This window comes from Fistularia commersonii, chromosome 1 (assembly GCF_037954325.1).
Source record: "Fistularia commersonii isolate RoL2024-O1a breed Wild chromosome 1, RoL_Fcom_v1.0, whole genome shotgun sequence".
NCBI classification, from domain to species: domain Eukaryota; kingdom Metazoa; phylum Chordata; class Actinopteri; order Syngnathiformes; family Fistulariidae; genus Fistularia; species Fistularia commersonii.
This window is the reverse complement of record NC_141284.1, coordinates 847047-870674: the sequence shown is the minus strand read 5'-3', so window position 1 is coordinate 870674 and position 23628 is coordinate 847047. Positions and strand designations below refer to the sequence as shown.

The 23628-nt window shown below is 42.0% G+C and overlaps 1 protein-coding gene across 1 annotated transcript; it reads right to left on the bottom strand.

Annotated features, from left to right (window-relative positions):
• Positions 1 to 799: 799 nt before the first annotated feature.
• On the bottom strand, positions 800 to 22244 carry LOC147236990 (complement factor H-like). The gene is made up of 25 exons (XM_086163866.1): positions 22112 to 22244; positions 21823 to 21936; positions 21553 to 21744; positions 20540 to 20645; positions 19740 to 19816; positions 19487 to 19669; positions 18921 to 19103; positions 18657 to 18851; positions 18331 to 18510; positions 18018 to 18191; positions 17619 to 17786; positions 15472 to 15627; positions 15158 to 15346; positions 14412 to 14597; positions 13418 to 13588; positions 12262 to 12284; positions 8870 to 9101; positions 8626 to 8805; positions 3338 to 3443; positions 3152 to 3228; positions 2760 to 2951; positions 2266 to 2454; positions 1813 to 1992; positions 1536 to 1715; positions 800 to 1241 (listed from the first exon to the last, which is right to left on the bottom strand). Exons 2-25 carry the CDS (start codon positions 21896 to 21898, stop codon positions 1048 to 1050), a joined length of 3789 nt encoding a protein of 1262 aa, XP_086019992.1. The 5' UTR covers positions 21899 to 21936; positions 22112 to 22244; the 3' UTR covers positions 800 to 1047.
• Positions 22245 to 23628: the final 1384 nt, after the last annotated feature.

Below are 23628 nucleotides of genomic sequence, written 5' to 3'. Positions count from 1 at the left end.
GGATTAAAAGGAAAACAATAATGTCAAAAAACATACGGCAGGCGAAGCGTCAACTCCACGTCGACCCTGTGAATGAAGGGCGATGCTCGCGTGGACGGTTGCGAAGGAGTTTGAACGTCTTGCACATCTTCGTGACGGCAACGACGGAGTCACCGGTTCTCGTCCGACTGGACTTGAATTTCTTCTTCCTTCACTTCACTTCTAAGTCCAAGTTATGGTGGCTTGTTGTGGAAATGGAAAGAGTCGGTGGGCAGAAGCGAGGTCGAAGGGGGTTGTTATATGTCAGCATATCAGGGGTTGAGCAGCGTCAGGGGATCCAAACCCTCATGAGCTTCAGTCCACCGACCCAACAGGTTGTCTGGCTTTACCTTTTCACCTTCAGATCCAGGTGATCTCCAAAAGTTGCTCCTCTGTCCCAACAAACGACACCTCCAGGAGCATAACAACCCCCTGAGACCCAACAAGCCGCCAGAACCCAGACCCAACAACAACCCCGGAAACTCCTCACAAGAAGCCTGTTGGATGTTCAAGAGCAGTTGCCTCGACAAGAAGATCTGGACAAGAATTCACCAGGACCCGGATGACTGAGAACCTCAAGTCACCGGTTGGATCTGTGAGCTCTGAACGGGTGAACTTCTCTGAGGAGTGGGTCGATGACCGCTGGGATAGGCTCCGCCCCCTCATGACCCCGAGGATGAGTGCAATGGAGAATGAATGAGTGAACGAATGACTACAAGACCGGACGAGACCTCTGCTTTGCTACGACGCGCCGCAAGGAAGACAAGGGTCCGGGTTTGGATACAGCAGCTTTATTCGGGCGTTGGTATTCCACGTGCACGGAGAGCGTCCCCTAGACTCACTTTGTCAAATTCTTCACTTCCACATCGTGCGTTCACGAACCCGCTTTAGCGCTAACGCCACGCCGCCGCTCCAAATGTGTCCATAAACAAGGGGCGGGCTTTCTTAGAGCCGCAGAAGGCGGCGCTCAGGAGCACCAGGACCTCCCAAACGTTGCGGCTCTTCAGTCCAATCTTCTCCTGACGCCCCTCACTGGCAGATGGGCACCGTGATCACGCCTTCCACGCACCGCTGACGCATCGCCACGCGGCTGGTCGGCCTCGTCCGCCTCCTGCAGGAGAACTCGATGACGTCGTTGTGTTTGGAGTACATCTTGTCGGCGTACACGTGCGTGAATTGGACGTTGTGCGAATCCAGGATTTCCTCGTTCACGATGCAGGGTTCTGCGGGGAGGCGGAGAAGAGAGGTCACGTGACTCGCCGTTTTGCTGCTTCGGTTCAGGTGCTATTTCTCGGCTGTTCGACGACTTTTCCATGTGAATGTTTAACCGAGCCAGAAGGTCCCTGGTTGGACTCCCACATGAGTGGAGCCTACAAGTCCAACCACATGCAGGGGCTTCACCGGAGACGTCGTCTGGACGTCCACATGGACGGACATCTCTATATGTGTGATCGGTCCAGAGTGAACCCCGCCTCTCGACCAATCAGAGCTGGGATAGCCCCCCCGCGGCGACTCACTGATGCATCTGATGGCCCCCTTCCATTCCCCGTCGTTGCAGGTCTTGTACGGCCCGCCCTCCATGACGTAGTACATCTGGCAGACGTACTGCACCCTGTTGCCGTGCTGGTAGCTGGGTTGAGTGTGGTACTTGATGTCTCCGTCCAGCAGGTAAGGGGGCTTTCCGCAGGGGTTCGGTGCTTAGGAACCAGCGGAGAGGGTACGAGTTTACATCCCTGGATACTTACTTTGTAGGTATGGCTTCCAAACCGTTTCGGGAGTTCGGCGATTACTTACATCCACATGTTGGAAACGGGTGACTCCACTGTCCGTCGCCCTCGCACTGCACCTCCGCAGCCCCACGAAGGAACTGCTGCCTATAGAGGCACGAGAACTTCAACTTCTGCCCCTTTACTATCCACCAAGAGGTAGGGCCGTAGACGAGATTTTTGGGAATGTTCTGGATGTTGCACATTCCTGCGTGGACGGAGAAAGTATGCTTAACCACATGGTCAAGAGCTGCCGTTTTCAGGGGGTCTCAACTTGTGGATCCCATTCATGCACATTCATCTCACGGAGCTGCCAGCGCTAACTACTAACCAGACCATAGGGTGCAACCGGAGGGGTTCGGCATACTTGCCCAAGGAAGAGCAGGGGATGGAGTCGCCAACCTTCCCATTCCCGTTGGAGGGGCGCCAGCTCTACCGCCACCCCCCCACCTCAAACCCCAGTTTCTTGAAATGAACCTACCGAAGCACCTCGGGAAGGGACTGCTCCACTGGCCGGTGGGGAGACACTCCACCTCCACAGCTCCCTCCAGGGTGCTGTCGCCTCTGCAGTAAAACTGGAGTTGGTATCCTATCTCCAAGGTTCTGTTGGTTGGCGGCCTCCCCCTCACACGGAGGTCAGGGTGCATCTCTTCGACTTTGCACGCGATATCTGGAAGGAATAAAAACAACACGTACCTGGATTCATTCATTGGCTCGGTCGATCGGATTCACGGAATTAACACGCGCCCCGTTTCAACGCTATCTGGTGTCCATCAGGATCGCTGACACCAAACAACATATCCGCCTGCGGATGGGAAGTTTGAGTCCAAAACAAACCCGAGACCGGCAGGAAGTAGCCCTCACACTCAGCAGGAAGGAGTTTTCCTTTCACGGAAGCGTTTCGCCAAGCTAACCGGGGCCACATATAGAGACATACATGTCTCGCCCCCATCCAAATGACCTCTTTGTCCTGACCTTCACAGGTGGGGACCGGATAGTCCCACCGCCCATCCTCGCCACATATCAGCACGGAGGAGCCGTTGAGGCGTTTCCTGGGGCCGTCGCAGCTGAAGCGGAGGAAGCGGTGCGGGAGGATCACTTCCTCGTTCTGCGGCAGGTTCTGGATGACGAGGCCCCCGACGGCGGGCGGGGGGTCACAGGTCATCGCTGCGTCAACACAAGATCACCGTTATGGAGACACCGTTCGCCCCCTCATTGGACTTGGAACCCTGACGGTTGTTAAACACTAGATAAACCGGATATTTACGGTTTTGAATTTTTGGTCACATGACCTGGAAAAACACAAGCGGGTGAATCGAACAAACGAATCCATCGATCTCAACCGCGGAAGGACTCGGAGGCCTTACGTTCACATACGGGTAGGTGGTGGGACCAGTTGTCCAGCATGCACATCCTGGTGTCGTGCTTGCTCACCATTCGATACCTGCAGCGCACACACACACACACACACACACACACACACACACCAAACCAGGGCTGAATATCTCCATATGGTGATGTTCTCTGAGGCGTCGCCGTGGCGCCTCACGTACCCGTCCTTGCAGAAGTACTTGACAGTGGAGCCGAAGACAAAGTCCTCCCCTCGGATGAGTTTGTAGAAGCCGTAGGGCGTTTCCTCCGGGAGAGGGCACGGCTTCACTGCGGAGCACACACACACACACACACACACACACACACACACACACACACACACACACACACACACACACACACCGCTCAGTCGCGTTCAGGACGGCGGCCAGACTTTTGGAAATAATAATAATGATGAAAGTTCCCGCGCGTTTGCGAAAATAGCGGAACGCAGATGGAATTGATTTATTCGAAAATCTTTATTAATTGTATAAAAATATTTATTTAGTCTTGATATAAAGCTAACTTACTTTCATCAAAGTATTCATTTACTTACAGGAAGCATATTAATATCTATTTATTCATACATTTATTTTTGAATATATACAAATGTATTTATATCAAACATTATACAACCATGTATTCATTTAAAAAAATATATACGCATTAATTTATATTGAAATATATTTTAAATTATTTTTATTTAAATGAAAATATTCAATATTATTAATTATTATTTTATTTAATTCGTCATCTATTTATATTAAATTTCAATTTTTATTTTTTATTTCTTGATGTATTCATTCGTGTTTTAGGTTTGACTCAATTTTTTCTTTATTTTGAGTAAAACATGAACTCACATTTTGGAAAATATATAATGTGTGTATTATATATACACACATTTATTTATTTGTCCATTACCATTAATTGTTATTATTATTTTATCCAATCAATTTTGCATTATTTGTATTACTTGTTTTTTTTAATTTCTTGTATGTTAACTCATTTTAAAATATTTTTTGAAGAAATAAAAATTTATAATAAATGACTGAAAAATGTGGTGATGTGGTAAAAAATAAATATCTATCATTTAATGATTTAAACATATATTTTTAAATGTTTATTTGGATAAATAAAAAATGAATAAATACATAAATGAATGAATGACAAAAGTGATGATTTGTTAAATTGCAATGATGGGGTTGATTTGAGAACAATACATAAATATTATTAATTGGTGTATGCGTGAATCAATTTACTAATTTATTCTGTATTTTATCAGATATGTATCTTTTTATTTATCGGTCTGCTCTTGTATGTGTAGGTTTGAAGTATTTCATCTAAAATATTAATTTATCTTTTTATTCAATCAGTCATTTATATTAAAATATCTTTCTATGTCTTTGCAAATAATTTTTTTTCTTCCTTGATCTGAAACATTTCTTTTATATTTACTAGTTCTTATATATTAAATCTAGTGAAAAAATGAAAGAAGAAATAAATAAATGTCATAGATATATGTGATGATTCTTTAGCTTTTGCGATGAGAATGGATTCTAGAAAATGTATTTTTATTTTTTATTTATTGATGTTTTCATGTACAGGTAGTATGTTTGAATATATTTATTGATTTATTAGATTTTTAATTTATATAAGAATATGTTTCTATGTCTGTTCTTTATTGATGTGAAAACATTAGTTTTTAACTGTCTTATCTATTGATATATTCAATCATGTCCAAATATATAAATACTTATTTATATTAAAACATGTTTTCATTTATTCTTGAAATATATTTTTTAATCAATAAGCCATTTATTTACAAAAACCGAATAAAACAACAAATGTCATTGAAAAAATGTGTTTCTAGAACACTGTATTTTTATTTTTTATTTCTTGAGTGCTTCATAATTGACGCTATTTATTTATATCATATTTTTTTAAAAACTCATCTTTTAGAAAATACTAAGGTATATAACTTTTTAATATTTTATATTTCATAATTCATTATCATTATTACTATTTCTTATTATCATTGTATTTGATAAATTATTAGTTATTATCACCATTATTATTTGTTATTATTATTTCTTATATGTTTGAATATAAAATAAAATAAAATCATTGATTGACTTTTCCGCTCGTGTGATGATGGTGGCTTTGAGAATAATAAAAATGAATATTTTTTATTTATTGGTGTATTCATGTATGTTTTATGTCTGAATCTATTTTGATTTATATTAAGTTATGCTTTTATTTTTTCTCATAAGATTATTCGTTATTTCATTTTTTTATCAATGTAGACATTTATTTATTTTCACAGGCATTATTATTTTACTTCTTGATATATTCACGTTTAAATCTTTTTATTTATTTATTCATGTATTGATTTTTATCAAACCACCCCTTCATTCTCCACTGATGTCAAACATTTCTTACATTGAATAAAAAAAATGAATCAATGAATAAATGTCATTGAAAAATGTGATGATTCTTCCACTCATGTGATGATGATGGATTTTATTGATGTTTTCATGTATGTTTCATGTTTGATTCTTTTTATCATTTCTTCTAATTTTTCTATATAATTGTTTTACAATTATTCATTTATTTCAAAATATGGTTTTTGAAAATCCATTCATGAAACATTTTCATCTATTTAACTTCTTAAACTTTATTTATTTATTTATTTATTTTTTATGAAATAAGCCATTTATTTAAATATTTAATTTTTTAAAAATATTCTTGATGTATCCATGTATATTCTATGTGTGATACAATTCATCAATTCTTAATAAAATATGAATGAACTCTTTTATTAAAAGTTATTATGATATAAAAATTATTTATATATAATGATTTATTCATTATTATTTTTTTCATTTATATCAAGATGTTTCTATGTTTTTGCAAATCAACAATTTTTTTTAATGAAAAAAAAGAATGTAAAAAAATCTTCTATATTTTCAAATGTTAAATATTTCCCAAAATAAACAAGTAAACAAATAAATCATGAACCGTCAATGACGAATATGATTATTCTTTTCTTGTGCAATAATGGTGGTTTGTAGAATAATATAAATACATACATATACATATTTGAACAAATTAATACATAAAAATAATAAATAACAATAAATAAATATCTATTCAGTGATATATTAATATGCTGTTCTATTAATGGAATTATTTGAAATTATTCATTTACTCATGCATCTAAAATATTATTTTTTAAGTATACTATATAGTTTATTACATATGATATGATATGATATGATATGATAGGTTTTATGTTTTTGTAAATTGGTTTTTGTGATTGGTTATGTCATTGATTATGAAGAAATATTTTTTTTACTGATGTATTCATTTAGAATTTCTATTTATGTTTTTATTCTATTTACTAATTTACAATACAATATATTTTTATTAATTTTTATAAGATTTGTATTGATTTATTTATATAAGCTGTATATTAGCTGTATTCTTAGTTCTTATTTCTTGATGTATTCATGTGTATTTTATTTTTGATTATAATCATTTATCTTCCTGGATAAAAGTTTTAATTAACTCATTATTCATTTTTTAAAACTAATTTGTTAACCACTATTGATATGAAATGTTTCTTATATTTTAACTACTTGTTTTTCCTTTTTTAAATAATTATTTGAATAAATAAATACATGTAATTGACAAATGTGATGATTCTTCTGCTCCTAGAATAAATGTTAATTCTACAATAATACATAAACTTTTTTTTATATATTAGTTACTCAGGTATATTTCAATCTGTCGGTCAATTTATATTAAAATATGTTTTATGTATTCTTATATGGTAATTCTTTTTTTTTAAATTAAATTTCTTTTGATGTGTATTTTTATTTTTTATTTATTCATCTATTCATGTATGTTCAATGTTTGATTCTATTTACTTACTCATTCATTTATATGAAAATATGAATGAAGACATCCATCTCAAAATACTGACATATATTGAATCATTTATTTATATTAAATGACTAAATATAAATTTTATTTATTCATTTAACTTATTAAATGACTGATTTAATTATTCTCAAAATATGTTTCTATGTTTTTGGTCAATCCATTTGTTTGTTCGTCATTGATGTGAAACATTTATTTTATTCAGATATTTTTTTAATAATTAAAAAATAAACAATCAATATCATTGACAAACGTGATGATCGTTGTGCTCGTGCGATGATGGTGGATTCTAGAAAAATATATATATATATTTTTTTACTGATTTATTCATGTATGTTTTATCTTTGAATCTATTCATTGATTTATCAAGGTTTTCATTTCTATCAAGCACGTTTTTATGTCTTTGTAAATCCAGTCATTTGTTTAATTAAAAAAAAGGATTAAATAAATAATCAATGTCATTGACAAACGAGATGATGGTTGCGTTTGTGCGATGATGGTGGATTGTCGAGTAATCATTTTCTTTCTATCAAATATTTTTGTAATGATTAAAAAAATGAATAAATAAATCAGTGTCATAGACAAAGGTGATGATGGCGGATTTTTTTTTTTACCTTAAATTTATTTACATTTATTCATGTATCTTTTATCTTTGAATCCATTCATTTATTCATTACATTTTTCATTTCTATCAAAACATGTTTTCATGTCTTTGTCAATCATTTGTTCTTCATTGATGTGAAACACTTTTTCTATTTAAATATTTTTCTAAGAGCGAAAATAAATGAATAAATAAATAAACAGCGTCACTGACAAAGGTGATGACGGTGGTTTTTTATTGAATTTTTTTTAAAATTTACTGATTATTCATGTATGTTGTGTAAATCTGTTTATTTGCTCTTCATAATGTGAAACATTTTTATATATAAATATTTTTCCAATCATTAAAAACAAAATATTAGTAATAAATAATTAACAGTGTCATTGACAAGGAATGATGGCGGATTTTAGATTTTTTTTTTTACTTACTGATTTATTTATGTATGTTTTACTTTTTCATTTCTATCAAAACATGTTTTCATGTCTTTGTCAATCCAATCATTTGTTCTTCATTGATGTGAAACACTTTTTCTATTTCAATATTTTTCGAAGAGCGAAAATAAATGAATAAATAAATAAACAGCGTCACTGACAAAGATAATGATGGTGGTTTCTCATATAATATTTTTTTTTTCTAATTTACTGATTTAATCATGAATGTAAATCCATTCATTTGTTCTTCAGTGATGTGAAACATTTTCATATTTAAATATTTTTCTAATAATCAAAAACAAAATATTAATAATAAATAATCAACAGCGTCATTGACAAATGGGATGATGGCGGATTTTTGAATAAAACATTTTTTTTTCACTTGCTGATTTAATCATGTCTGTTTCACATTTTTCATTTCTACCAAAACATATCTTTATGTTTTTGTAAAACTAGTCATTTGTTTCATTAAAAAAGAATGCAGAGTAAGACTCACGGTAGCAGCTCCCGGCGTGGAGGGCCTCCCAGGTGTGGTTGGAGCAGCGGTACCTGATGGTCAGGCCCGAGATGAAGCCCGTCTCGCAGACGAAGTGGATCACGTCTCCTTCCCGATACGCCTGCTTCCTGGTGGCTTCGCTCACGGCGCCGTTGGGAATCGGGGGCGGCGGCGGGCAGGCTGGAGGAGGGAGGACAGCTGAGGACGGGACTCCCGGGAGCTTCCACGGCATTAAGCGGATTACCTTCGGGGGACGGGGTGGTGGCGGCGGTGGTGGCGGCGGCGGTGGCGTTGGGGGCGGCGGCGGTGGCGTTGGGGGCGGCGGCGGTGGGGTTGGGGGTGGCGGCGGCGGCCGCCGCCACGAGCCCCCACAGCTCGGCAAACAACACCAGGACACACACTCGCATTTCGGCTAGCGGCTCGGCGATCCGGCGGCGCAGACAACTACAGAGTGTTTGTCCAGAGTCAGAGTCCTCCTGGGGGCCCAGGGTGCCCCGGACAGATCCGCCCGCCCCCTGGGATTACACAACAACTCACACACACACACACACACACACACTTCCAGTAATCTTCCAGGCAAGGATTGATGAGGTTGTGAAGAACAGGCCGAGTGTCGGACAAGCACAACTCGTCCTCCGCCTGTTTCCCGTGTTAATGCAATCTCTTGTTTATGCATTGACTCATTCACCCATTCACTCATTTAATCTTTCACTCATTCATTAATTCATTCACTCATTCATCCATTCACTCATTTAATCTTTCACTCATTCATTAATTCATTCACTCATTCATCCAGTCACTCATTTAATCTTTCACTCATTCATTAATTCATTCACTCATTCATCCATTCACTCATTTAATCTTTCACTCATTCATTAATTCATTCACTCATTCATCCAGTCACTCATTTAATTTTTCACTCATTAATTCATGCATTCACTCCTTCATGCATTCACTCATTCATGCATTCACTTGTTCATGCATTCACTCATTAAATCATTCACTTATTTAATCTTTCAATCATTCATGTATTCACTTCTTCATTCATGCATTCACTTCTTCATTCATGCATTCACTTGTTCATACATTCAATCGTTCATGCATTTTGCTCATTCATCCATTCACTTGTTCATGCATTCACTCATTAATTCATTCACTTATCAATTCATTCACACATTCATGCATTCACTCATTTGTTCATTCACCCATTTAATCTTTCACTCATTCATGCATTCACTTATTCATTCATGCATTAACTTGTTCATTCATGTATTCACTTGTTCATGCATTCACTCATTAATTCATTCACTTATTAATTCATTCACATGTTCATGCATTCACTCATTCGCCCATTTACTCATTTAATATTTCACTCATTCATTAATGCATTCACTCATTCATGCATTCATTCACTCTTTCATGCATTCACTCCTTCATGCATTCACTCATTTATTCATTCACTCATTCATCCATTCACTCATTTAATCTTTCACTCATTGATGCATTCACTCATTAATTCATTCACTTATCAATTCATTCACACATTCATTCATTCACTCATTTGTTCATTCACCCATTTAACCTTTCACTCATTCATGCATTCACTTATTCATTCATGCATTAACTTGTTCATTCATGTATTCACTTGTTCATACATTCACTCATTAATTCATTTGCTTATTAATTCATTCACACATTCATGCATTCACTCATTCGTTCATTCACCCATTTAATCTTCACTCATTCATGCATTCACTTGTTCATACATTCAATCGTTCATGCATTCGCTCATTCATCCATTCACTCATTCACTCTTTCATGCATTCACTCATTAAGTCATTCACTCATTAATTCATTCACTCTTTCATGCATTCACTCATTAAGTCATTCACTCATTAATTCATTCACTCTTTCATGCATTCACTCATTAAGTCATTCACTCATTAATTCATTCACTCGTTCATGCATTCATGCTCATCCTGTGCTCAGGCTCTGCAGCCTGGCCCCACTGCAGCCTGGCCCCACTGACGGCGCGCTCCCCCCGAACCAATCACAGGGCAGCATATAGAGTCATACAACCATTCACCCGCTCATCATCATGAGGATATTTCTCAAAATTTACATAGCTTTTTTTCTGATATTATGAAATGTGTTTAAAAAAAAATATCAATTAAAGGCATTGTTTTCTACATTTTTAACTTTTTAAATCCAGATTTTGCTCGCAACATTTCCACCAATAATAATAGCAAGAAAAATAATAATGGAAACAATAAAGGAAAAAAATAATCAGCACAGTAATAATAATAACAACAATATCGTCATCATCAGTGTCATAATAACATTGATGATAACAATATTACAATAATGATATATAGGCATATCAGGTGTAATAATCACAAATAAACAGCAACAAAAACACAGACAGAAAAATAGTAACTGCAAAAATACAAAAGATAATAATAATGATAAAAATAATAATGAAAATGCTGATGGCAATAATAATAATGATCACAATGATAATATATATTAATAATATATGTACCACTACTATGAATAATAATAGTTATAATAACAAATATAAGATATACGTTATGGATCCCTAAAGGGGATTTTTTTTTGTCACAGCGGCGCAACAATTACAGTATCAATAAATATGGGTAGAAATAAAAATAGAGAGACAATTAAAAGATAGTGAAAGACTTCCACAAATAAACAGACAGCAGAAAGAACAACAACAAGGATAAGAAAAGACGAGAGAATGGAAAAAAAACAACACAAAAACACTCCAGCAGAATGTGTTCCTCAACCAGAGGAACCAGACCAACCCTTGTTTTACTAACATCTCTTCAGGACAACAACACTGGTGATTCATCCCTGGGATGAACAGGGTTGCACAAAACATATCGACTCCATTTCCCGCAAATGTGTGTGTGAGTGTGTGTGTTGACCAACACTTGTGTATCTAGTCTGAGGACATTAACTCTTCGCTTCACTCTTCTTCCAACGAGTATCCAAATATCCAGGTGGCACCCAGCGGAATAAAGCTTGTTTTCCTGACACCATCAAATTCCCTGCTTTTCTTAACACTTGTAACTTTACAAGCCTGTAAATGTTTGGTGTCAAAGCTAAATATTGTGCACTTGTACTTTGACTTTGACTGGCTGACCAACTGTTGGCAGGAAAAGCAGCGCAAGGATTCGGTGCCAAATCTACTCGGATTAAAAACCAGGTCATTTCAGGGTTTTATCAGGACTGGTGTCAAACTCGAGGCCCGCGGGCCGAACGTGGCCCGCCAGGTCATCTGATGCGGCCCGTGGGAACGTCTTAAAAGGCCTGATCGAAAACCAGAAACTGCATTTCCCACAATTCATACCGAAGTGACGCAGTGACGGCGTCCCGCCATTAGATCGCAGCCTATCCACATCCATGCCTGCGCAACAAGAGTTGATGCCGATGCGAAGCTCTTGAATGAGTCATGAAGTCAGAGTTGTTTAGCATGAAGGAGCAGTTACTTTTATTTAACATTAAATTTGGTTCCATTTATACTGATACCCTTTAAGGACAACCGTTCTTCTGGTGAGGCCAGTGTGGTGAAAACGGGTTTGACACCCCTGAGGTACGACGTTGAAGAGATACCTTCCAGGTGTGGCTGCAAGGCACTGGAGTGAGAGGGTGAGCGCTTTTAAGGCTCTGTGATTGGTCAACGGCGACCCGCATTTCGCCCAATGACAGCCAGGGTTGGCCGCAGCCCGATTCCGAACTCAAGACGTCCATATTTGGACGTGTTGGAGAAAGGCGTCCACATACGGGGACGAACGCGCTGGAATTACACAAATGACGATAAAGTCGATAAAGTGTCCCGAGAGGCTTGAACACAGAAATCGCCCCTTTATTTGTTTTCACAGCATGAGAGAAAAACAAATGTCGCGTTCCTCATCAACTCATCCTCTGATTTTCAAGGAGACGGACAGGAGATCCAAACCGGATCTTCTCATTTGGAAGTCCGTTCTCGCCGATTGGCGCCGGTTGTTTCCTAACGTTTTCAGAAACAACGGAAACTCTGAGGCGGGACTCACAGAAATGTTTGCGAAAACAAAAGACAGCGGACGTCGGAACGAGCGACACTTTATTCAGGTTTTAAAAAACAAATGGATTCTGTACAAAATACTGCTCGAAAACCAAACACCAGCGTTTCTAAGATCTATTTTTGAAATAGAAATTTTTAGATTTGCGATCAGTTCAGTTCCCCTGTGAAGAAGTGTCATCCTTCGGAGCGGCGTCTGTGGGAGACAAACAGGAAGTCAATATCTCCAGAGCTAAGCTAAGCTAAGCTAAGCTACACTAAGCTAAGCTAAGCTGATTACATGAGATGAGATAAGAAAACATACGTCGGTATTAGATCAGATGAGACTGAATGAGATAGGATACGGTTAGATAAGCTGAGATAAGCTAGACAATGTTTCATTAGCGTCGTAGACATGCAACCAATCACCCCCTCATTCACATTTCAAAGTACAATGTAGGGTCTCCAGTGAACCTCCATCATGTGTTTGGACTTTGGGAGGCATCTGGAGAATCCAACCAGGGACCTTCTGGCTGCGAGGAGGCCGTGCTAACCTCTGCGCCCGCAACGTTACTATGAGTGTAACCTAATGTAAAGTGATCTCCTGGGATTTCCTCGACGGGCAGGGACAGGTTGGGCAACTGGTTGGACTTGGCGAAGGTAACAAGAAGAGCGGGGCTTAGTGAAGGGCGACGGACTTGATCCACCAGGTCCCACCACGGCGCTCACCTCTGCAGGTGAAGGTCGCGTTCCACTCCCCGTCCACGCACACGGCCTCGCCCTCCTTTTTGGCCCCGGGGCCGTAGCACTGGTACTTCAGAACGGCCCCCTCCAGGTAGTAGTCTCTGTTCTCGATGAAGGCGACGGCTACCTCCACGTCTTTGGGCTTCTCGCAGTACTCTGAGAAAAAGCAAAAACGATGCCGAGGACTAAACTACGGTTGTTATTGACAAATTCCACGACGTAGCTGTGGACAGAAATGACCCGACGTTTTGAACTCTTGTTGAGCCAGCGTGCCGCAGATGCTGATAACCCACTGAACGTCCAAAGGCGTTCCGTCATCGGGACCTTCTCGGTACCTCCCAGATCTGACGCTGGATTTAAACTTCTTGTGATCAATAGTTCCATGAGGGGATGATATGGAAATGACCCCTGTGCACAAGTGACGTTGGGGAACAACAAGAAACCCTGCAGTATCTATGCCAGGCATGTGGTTGGTGCACACAAGTTATTTCCCGTCCAGTCTACTGGGAACTACGGCGACTGTGGGCATGGACAATGGTGAGCAGAGTGGAGTGATGAGGTGGAGATACTGTTTGCAGTGATGCTGAACTACAAGGAGGACCAATTCAGAGTACGTCCAAAGAGGGTGTAAACTGGAAGTACTCCAGTTTAAACACTCCAACATTGTACTTGGAGTACAATGTTGTTATGGTCCATCAACCCTCGTGGTGCAACTGACTGCAACCTTAGTACCCATGCCTGGATTCCCCAGAAAACGGAGCCTGTTTTCCGCCGGCTCCCTAAATACTGTTCCTGTGTTGACGGCTGGTCGGAACATGATTGGAGTTTGCCGTTTTTGCCCCAAAATGTTGTCACGAAAAAACAAGAAAAAGAGCCCCAGCTCGTCGGTGAAGAGGACAAGATTTCAATCGGTAGAAAGAGAAGCATTCGTTCTTTGGAAATGTGCCTATTTTTGACAGAAAAGAGCAGGACTACATACGGGTGCAGGTGATGTTTTGCCCCTCCCACGACCCGTTTATGCAGACTAGCTCGTTGCTCTGCTCCATCATGTAGTTAGGACGGCACAGGTATGTCACTCTGGTGTTGGACGTGAATTCCTGCTGGTACAAATCGGTGACGATGGCGTTCTTGACCCGGGGTGGAGGGCCGCAAGGCTTGGCCAGGGCTGCAGAGGAAGAGGACAGGTCGGTGAGAAGGCAACATGGCCGACAAAGGCGTCAGCAGAAGGAGGCGCGGACATGAAAGGCTTTTCAGAGAAAGTCAGTTAATATCCCAAAACAAACATGGATTTTGGAAACCATGTGGTACAAGTCTTGCTCCCTGTCTTATATGCTATTCATTCATTATCAATACTGCTGATCCTGCATTCAGGGTTGAGGGAATGCTGGAGTCTATCCCAGATGTCATCGGGCAGAAGGTGGGGTTCACCCTGGACCTATCACATACAGACATTTACATACAGACATTGAGGAACCCTACGCAGACATGGGGAGAACATGGAGACTCCACACAACGAAGGCCAACCAGAGACCTCCTGCTGGGAAGTGGAGGTTCTGACCACCACCCAGATTTTGAACAAAGTCCATCCAACAAAAGAATAATGGGAGCAAATAGAACCTGCAGGAGCTCTTAGAACATCAGAACCCTGGTTCTCCACAGTCATTCACACATCATATAGAGACATACACGGTAATGCTACGTGATGAACTGAAAGCGATGACTCACGGACACAGATGTTTTTGAGGGACAAGCCATGTGAGCTCCAGCTCCCCTGTTCACAGGTCAGGTTGGCGACCTTGGCCTGGAACCCCTCATTGCAGTAAATACTGACGGTCTGGTTCACCGTGTAGAACCCCCTCTTGGTGTGCGGCCTGGCATTAGGTATGTCCGGAGCCTCTCTGCACATGCTGTCCTCTGAAAAGGTAGACGGCCCGGCGGTGAAGATGGGCAAACAGAAAGGGGCAACAACCCGCCACATGCTGGGTCGGTTAGTGGATTGAAGAAGATAGAAAGCTGCCGGATGGACACGCCTTCATTACCCAGACAGTACTTGATCCCGCTCCACATGCCATTGATGCAGGTGGCTTCGGCCCACCAGCCAGTGGTGGGTAGCTTGTATCCCTCCTCGCAAGCGTAGTAGGCCTTGTCCCGGATCCGGACCACCAGCCCGTTCCGGATTTCTGGTTTGGAACATTCTGTGGTTTGAAGGAGAGGAAAGATCAGGAAAGAACACACCCGTGGGCGCATGACGGCATCATCTATGAGGGAGCGACTGAAAACCTGTATGTCATATCCATTCGTAGCCCCGGGTTGCTCCATTCAGGGGTTGCCATGGCAAATCCCACCCTATTCTCTGTATCTTCTTCTAATGTCCCCTCACTGCATCCATAGATCTTCTCTTTGGTCTTCTTCCAGACCTCCTGCCTGGCAGCTCCAGCCCCGGCATCCATCTACCAATATATTCACTATCCCTCCTCTGGACAAGACCCCACCATCTCAGTCTGGCTTCTCTGACCTTCTCTCCACAGCATCTAACATGTGCTGTCTTCCTGATGGAATCATTCCTGATCCTCTCCATCCTGGTCACTCCCAAAGAGAACCTAAACATCTTCATCTCTGAGACCTCCCGGTCTGCTTCCTGTCTCTTCCTTGATGCCACTGTCTCCAAACCATACAGCATCGCTGGTTTCACACCTTACTTGCACACCTTTCCTTCATTCTGGCTGATATTTTGACACTTCTCTCCACCCATTCCAACCAGCTTGAATGTGTTTCTTCACCTCTTTTCCACCCCCTCCTTTGCTATGGACTGTTGTCTCTAAATCCTCCACCTTCTTGATCTCCTACACTCACTGTAGCCTCACTGTTCCTCTTGGGTTCCTCTCATTCACACACATATATTCTGTCTTGCTGTGACAAACCTTCATTTCTCTCCTTTCCAGAGCATACCTCCACCTCTGGACACTTTTTTGCACGTCATGGAGATTCCTGTCTAACGTCATCTGTCAGCCTGTCCATCACCACTGCAAACAAGAAGGGGTCCAGAGCTGATCCCTGATGGAGTCCCACCTCCACCTTGAACCTCTCTGTTACCCCTACAGCATACCGCACTACTGTCTCACAGCGAGCATACATGTCCTGCACCAGTCCAACATACTTATTTGCCACTCCAGACTTCCTCATTCAAAATTCCTCTCTCGGTATCCCGCCGTATGATTTTCTTGGTCTAGAAAGTGCAATGCAGCTCCCTCTTACCTTCTCTGTACTTCTCTATTAGCATTCTCAAAACAAATACTTCATCTGTAGTACTCTGTCTAAGCATAAGGCCACACTGCTGTTCACAAATGCTGACTTCTGCTCTCAGTCTAGTTTCCACTACTCTTTTCCCATAACTTGATCGTATGGCTCAACTTAACCTCTCTATAGCTACTGCATTTCTGCACATCTCCTTTTTTTTCTTAAAGATCCCTTATTCTTCGCCATTCCTCACGCATCTTCTCACTCTCTAAGATCCCGTTGAACCAGAAACTACCACCGCCCTTCCTAGACACTTCCACATCTCCACAGCTACGTCAACAGGACCAACTGCCTCTCCCCTCTTCATCCTCTTTGATGCTCTCCCGACTTCACCTTTACTAATCTCTGCTACTTTGTGGTCCACAATAGTCACCTCTTCTACCTTTGCCTCTCTTTCATTTTCCTCATTCATTAGCTCTTCAAAGTACTCTTTCCATCCTCCCATCACTCTTCTCGCATCCTTCAATACATTTCCCTCTCTATCCTTAATCACCCGGACCAGCTGTACGTCCTTTCTGTCTCTGTTTTACCAATCTGTATAAACCATTCTCTCACTCCTTACGGTCCAATCGAACATACAAGTCATCGTACGCCCTTTGTTTGGCCTTTGCTACCTCCAACTTTACCTTGTGTTGCATTCCCCTGTACTCCTGTCTGCTCTCTTCAGTCCCTTCAGTGTTGCACTTCTTTGCCAACCCCTTTCTCTGCTCCTGCACTTCCTCATTCCACCACCAAGTCTCGTTATCTACTCTCCTTCCAGATGACACTACAAGTCTTCTCCTACTTGTCTCCCTACTCACATCAGCTGTAGTTGTCCGGTCATCGTAGACAAGGCTGGGAAATGGAGACTCCACACAGAAATTGACTGTGAACGTTCTCGCCTTCTCACCTGTGCATCTCTCAAATCCGGTCCACTCTCCCAGCTGACAGGTGAGGACAAACTTCTTGGCCGGGTTCTGGTTGCAACTGAACCAGACATTGCTGCTGTGTTGGTATTGCGACCGCAACCACTCCTTGGGGGAAGCGTCCTCGATCCGGGGCTTGTCACATGCTTTCTCTGGGGGGAAATCAGAACAGGGGCATGGGGGCAACATCCTGCTACCTCAGAGGCGTCCGAATTCTACAGGGCTCCCCGGATTTTCTGTCGGACCAAAATGGACCAGGTCGGGATCGAAGCTGACCAGGGAGCCGGAGCACTGCGCCGGCGTCCTGCAGCTCGTGGTTTTATCTTTTTTGTTCCGAAAAAGGGGAAAGACCCAGGCGGCGTCCAGCGAGGCTTGTTTCTTACCGGTGCATCGGATGAGCCCAATCCAGCCATTTTCACGACACTCTAGGCTCTGCCGCTGCGGCCCCTCGTAGCCTTCCACGCACCGATAGGTCACCTGGTCATACAACCTGTAATGCCACTTATGTTGACTCGTAATGACGGCGTTCTCTATTTCCAGTCTGTCGCAATTAATTGCTGTGGGAAAAGATCGGATCGGGAGTTGAGTCTACCTGTGTGTATGTTGAACCATCGTATTCATTCACTCATTCATGCAGGAGAGCTGGAGCGTTTCACGCTTCATATTTTGGGACCCTTGAGTCCAAGGTCACGGTACCTTCACACGGCGGAGAAGGCGTCCATCCCTCTCTGGTGCAGGTGACTTCGTTGGCGTGATTTTTGGGTTTAAAACCTTGCCGGCAACTAAATCTGGCAGAGAACCCCATCCTCAGTCTGTCCTCCCACTGGATGTCCCACCACCACACACCGTAGGGCCGAGCCCTGGTGCAGAGAACCTCTGAAACCAGAGCAGGGTCGGAGGTCAGATGAAGCGTCAGCATCGTCGGCCGGACACCCACGTTGACGTCCGGGCGGACGCCGGTGTCATTTTCGGTGCAACTGTCCTTCAAGGGCGATGCGATGGTGGTGAACGGCGGTACTGACCTTGGCATACCGGGTCTGGGCTCCAGAGCCCCTTGTCTGAGCAGGTGGCCACTGCTGTGACCTGCTTCGGATTGCCTATATAATGCGTGTCATCACACGTGACCCTCACGGTCTCGTGGGGCGAGAAGATGTTCTTGTTGGGCGGCTCATACGAGGTCTTGTCGCTTTGCGTCAGCACCAGCTTACACGTGACCTCTGCAAGCGGGGAGGACGTTCAGTGCGGTGCGATGCCAACGGGGACGAGTGGACGAAGTTCAATCTCACCTTCGCATCGCGGCGTCGGGTTCCACTCTGCTCTCAACCCCAGCTTGGTACATTTGGACGGTCTGTCGTGGACGGGCTGGTAGTTCTGATTGCACTCGAAGAACAGCACTTCGTTCTCGTAGTACACTGCCGGGTCCCTTGGGACGATGCCGTTGGGGATATCGAGCGGCTTGCAAGTCACCACTGCGGGGCCGAGACAGGCGGGTTTGTGAAGCGGAGCGGCTTGGGATCGGTTTCACTCATTCATTCATGATCTAAACCGCGAGAGGTTCACCCCGGATCCATCATGGGGTCACTTATGGAGACATACAACCACACACCCTCCTTCACTCATTCATTAAATGTGGAGTCTTCAGGGGAACCAGGGTAGAACATGGGAACTCCGCACAGAAAGGCCAACCAGGGACCTCCTTGCTGCGAGGGTCCGACCACGGCTCCACCGTGACGATCCCCAATGACCAACGGGACCTTGGTGCGGTTGCGATCGTAGGCTCCTGGTGGACAGGCGTCCGATGCGCCGGACGGAGGTCCATATGATTGACAGATAATGATTATCTACTACACACCTTCACATTTGGGCGGCGGGCTGCTCCACTCGGCGAACTCGTCGCAGTAGATCTCCATCTCCCCGATCAGGGACTCCCTGCTCTGCTTGCAGGAGAATCGCACCACGTTGCCGTACTTGGCGTCGTACGGGTCCCCGACCACCTGGATGTTCTGGTCCACGTCGATGGGCGGGCAGGTTCTGGCTGGAAGAGGTCCGCAGCCAGCTCAGATTCTGGGCCAGATGTTTGCACCAGGTGTCCTCTGGAGCCTTACCTTCACACACCGGGACGGCGCCGCTCCAGCCGGCCATCATGCAGCGCCGGAAGTTCGTCCTGCTGACCATCTGGTACCTGGAAGGGCGTCGGGGTCGGTCAACCGCGGATGTCGGGCTGAGAATCTCGGCCTGACCTTCTTCATCGATATACATTTTATCACCTTCATCAATTATTCCGTTAATGTGTATTATTATCATAATCATTATCTGTCAATCATATTGAATTCTGATCACTGGGATGTCATGAAGGAGTTCATACGATTATTACTTGTTCATTCATATATTCATTTAATCATATATACATTTTTCATACCATAAGTAGTCAATTTGTCATTTTATTGTTATTTATTGTACCGTCAATCACATGTTACAAGCATTTGCCATCGATATCATTCCATCAACGAGACCAGAAGCACTTTCTTGTTTGCTAATCTATTAATATTAATGTGATTAGCCTGTTACTAGCTAGCTACATGTTAATTCATGTGGAATAACTGTATCAATATATTATCGTTTCATCAGAAATCCATACGTTTGTTGCTTGTGAATAAACCATTATTATACCATTATAATTATTATATTATTAGCGTGAGCATCGTTATCATTTCATTGAGCGGTCTCATAGTCGGTCATTGATACGTTGCTATAAATGATTAACTTTATGACTTGAAATGAATGAAAACCTTTTTACGGGGGTTTGACAACTAGTTATTGACCTGAACCAGACGTGACCTCCGTTAAGCGTCATTTGTAACCTGACAAAAGAGTCATTGACCGGACGGCGTGAGGTGTGTGTTACCCTTTCTGGCAGGTGTAAACCACCTTGGAGCCGAACACGAAGTCGTCGCCGTTCTCCAGGTGGAAATCCGCAAACTGGGCGTCGCCCGGGTGACCGCACGGCCGCGCTGGTCGGGAAAGATGGGATTACTGGAGGCGGCGACGTTTCGCCGCCGCAACCACGACATTATAGCGTTCTGCCCCTTTCACATTTCTAACACTGCGTTTATTTACGTAATTGAGAATTTTTTAAGTTGTAGCATGAAATTTCTTCCGACCCCCGACGTCATTTCCATTGCATTGGTACCTGTGTGACTGTAATAACATGTAATAACATGTAATAACATGTAATAACATGTAATAACATGTAATAACATGTATAAACATGTGCTAACATTAAATAACCTATATAATGAGGGAAACATGTAATGACCTATAGTAACCTATAACAATACATGATAACATATAATAACATGTAAAAATGCATTACACATAATATTAGATTATTACACGTAATGCCATGTTATAACATGTGATCACATTTAATAACAAGTAATAACATGTGACAATGCATAACACATAATAGATAACTACACATCATAAAATGGAATAATACGTACTAACTGTCATAACTTGTAATAACATGTAACAACATGTATGAACATGTAACAAAACTTCAAAGCGTGTACTTACACAAACTAAAATAATAACGAGTAAAACTCAAATAACGTGTTGTAACACATGACAACACATAATAACATATAATAACACATTACACATTATAATAAGTTATTACATGTAATAACGTGTAATAACATGTAATAACACATTACACATTATAACAACTTATTACACTTAATACTATGTATTAACACATGTAGTAACACCACACATAATAACAAGTAACAAATGTAATAACACATAATAGCATGTAATATCATGTAATAAGCGGTAATAACATGTAATAGCATGTAATAACATGCAGTAGCGTGTAGTAACATGTAATAACGCATGGAGAGGACGGTTCCTACTCACGCTGGCATGGATCGCCTCGGGACGCCCATTGGCCCTTCTGGCAGATGAGCTTGAAGAATCCGGTGTAGCCCACGGCGCAGGGCACCCGGAAGCTCCTCTGGTCCGGGTAGCTTTCCGCCATCCCAGAAATGTCGAAGTTGGGGTCGAAGAGGCCGCCGTTTCGGAACTGCTCCCGCGTGCAATCGTTGGTACCTGCGGCGCGACAACGACGGGGGGGGTTAGGACGTTTCTCCGGGACGAGGGGATCCGGAAAAGGCGAAGGGGTCGCACCCTGACACGTCACCGAGGACGCCGCCAGCGCCCACAGCAGCAACACCAAGCTTCTGGATCCCGCTGGCGTCTTCATGTCGACCTCTTCCGCTCTGGCGCCGGCAGGGCCACGCGCTATTATACATTGGAAAGGGATGCCGATTTCACCGGAGAGAGAGAGAGAGAGAGAGAGAGAGAGAGATTGCCCAATAATTTGCACAAGTTTGCAACCTGCACAATCTCGGCCTGTCCGGGAAGGAGTGCAGATCACACACACACACACACAAACAAAAGTCACTTTACACAATACCTGCGACCTTTGACTGAATCACAAAGACGCTCTCTTGCCGATTCCAGGTTTATTTGGCGCGGGAGGTCACGACGCCACGTCGTTACAACGCTATTACGCTGTTATTACACTGTTATTACACTGTAACGCACCTTTGTCGACCGGAACAAGCGCCTGAACAAACGCTCAAAACTCGGTATCCAGAAGTGATTCAAGTAAAGTCCACTCAGCGCTGGTTGTTTCTCCCCCGTGCAAATCATTAACGGCGATCAATAAGGCAAACCAAACACGACAGGTTGCATTAAAAGCGTGGGCGTCGGCTCCCACGCCGGGGACGGGGGGGGATAAAAATAAAAAATAAATATAAAATAAAGAAGAATTTGAGGTGTAAAAATGCCTAAACCCTGGATAAATGCATTACATCATGTGTGAATGGCTAGTGTGTGTGTGTGTGAGTGTGTGTGTTTGTGTGTGTGTGTGTCACTGTGCAAACTAATAGGGACAGCGTCTCCTCATAAGCAATCTCAAACTTCCCCTCCTGTCGATTTTCCAATTCCGGTCACATTTCCAACACCGAGGCTGGAATGTCATGTTTTTATCGGATCGCCTGGTCAGTCATTAATTACACTATTGAATCAATAAATAAATCAATCAATAATTCATTATCCATACTACTCATCCCGCTCTTAGTGTTGCCACACATTCACCCCTGCACTCACATGTCATATGTGAATTACAAAAATAACAAATAACAATAAATAAATCAATCGCAGTTTAATAACTGAACAAAACAAAACAAAAATCATATCAAAAGTTCCATTTGATTCTTAGATGTTTTTTTGAATTTGACATTTTATTAAATTTAATTCGAAAAAAAAAAAAAAATGAAGAGAACTTTTTGCCTTTTTGCTCCCGAGGAGGACTTTTGCTTTCGCGCGTCTTTAAAAATAAACCCGGCGATGAATAAATGAGGAGAGTGGCTAAAAGCGCAGCGCGGTCTGAGGGGAAATCTTGTCATAATTAAAAACATCTGAAAGGGGAAAAAAAAGAGAGCGAGATGATGAAATGATTCAGAAAGGAGGAGTGGGTCCGGCGCTTTGACGGAGCCACAAACACACTTACATAAGAGCTGCAGCTGCAGGAGCGCTAATGTGGCCGCGGCGCGCTAATAATGGAGTCACAACAACCACCCAGAATTGTAATCATTATTAATAATTAGAAAAAGATCAAATATGTGTGGAAAAAAAAATTGGAAATAGAATTCAAAGTGGAAAAATTCTGAACTAATCAATACATAGACATTTTTACCATAATTAATGGAAATATAATTATGAATGGAAACTAGTGAAACAATGTGATCATCAATCAATGATGATCGATAGATAGATGGTGCAGGCATTTCTACACGACTGTCTCGGAAAATTAGAATATTGTGATAAAGTTCTTTATCTTCTGTAATGCAATTACAAAAACAAAAATGTTATACATTCTGGATTCATTATTACTAAAATATTGCAAACCTTTTATTATTCTAATAT

Bases quoted from the DNA above. Each gene is read 5' to 3' on its own strand.
- LOC147236990 (XM_086163866.1), bottom strand. From the start codon at position 21,898: ATGAAGACGCCAGCGGGATCCAGAAGCTTGGTGTTGCTGCTGTGGGCG. The intron at 18,192-18,330 runs GTACCGTGACCT...CTTTTCCCACAG, and splicing joins GCCTTCTCCGCCGTGTGAAG to CAATTAATTGCGACAGACTG. The intron at 17,787-18,017 runs GTAAGAAACAAG...ATTTCCCCCCAG, and splicing joins TGGGCTCATCCGATGCACCG to AGAAAGCATGTGACAAGCCC.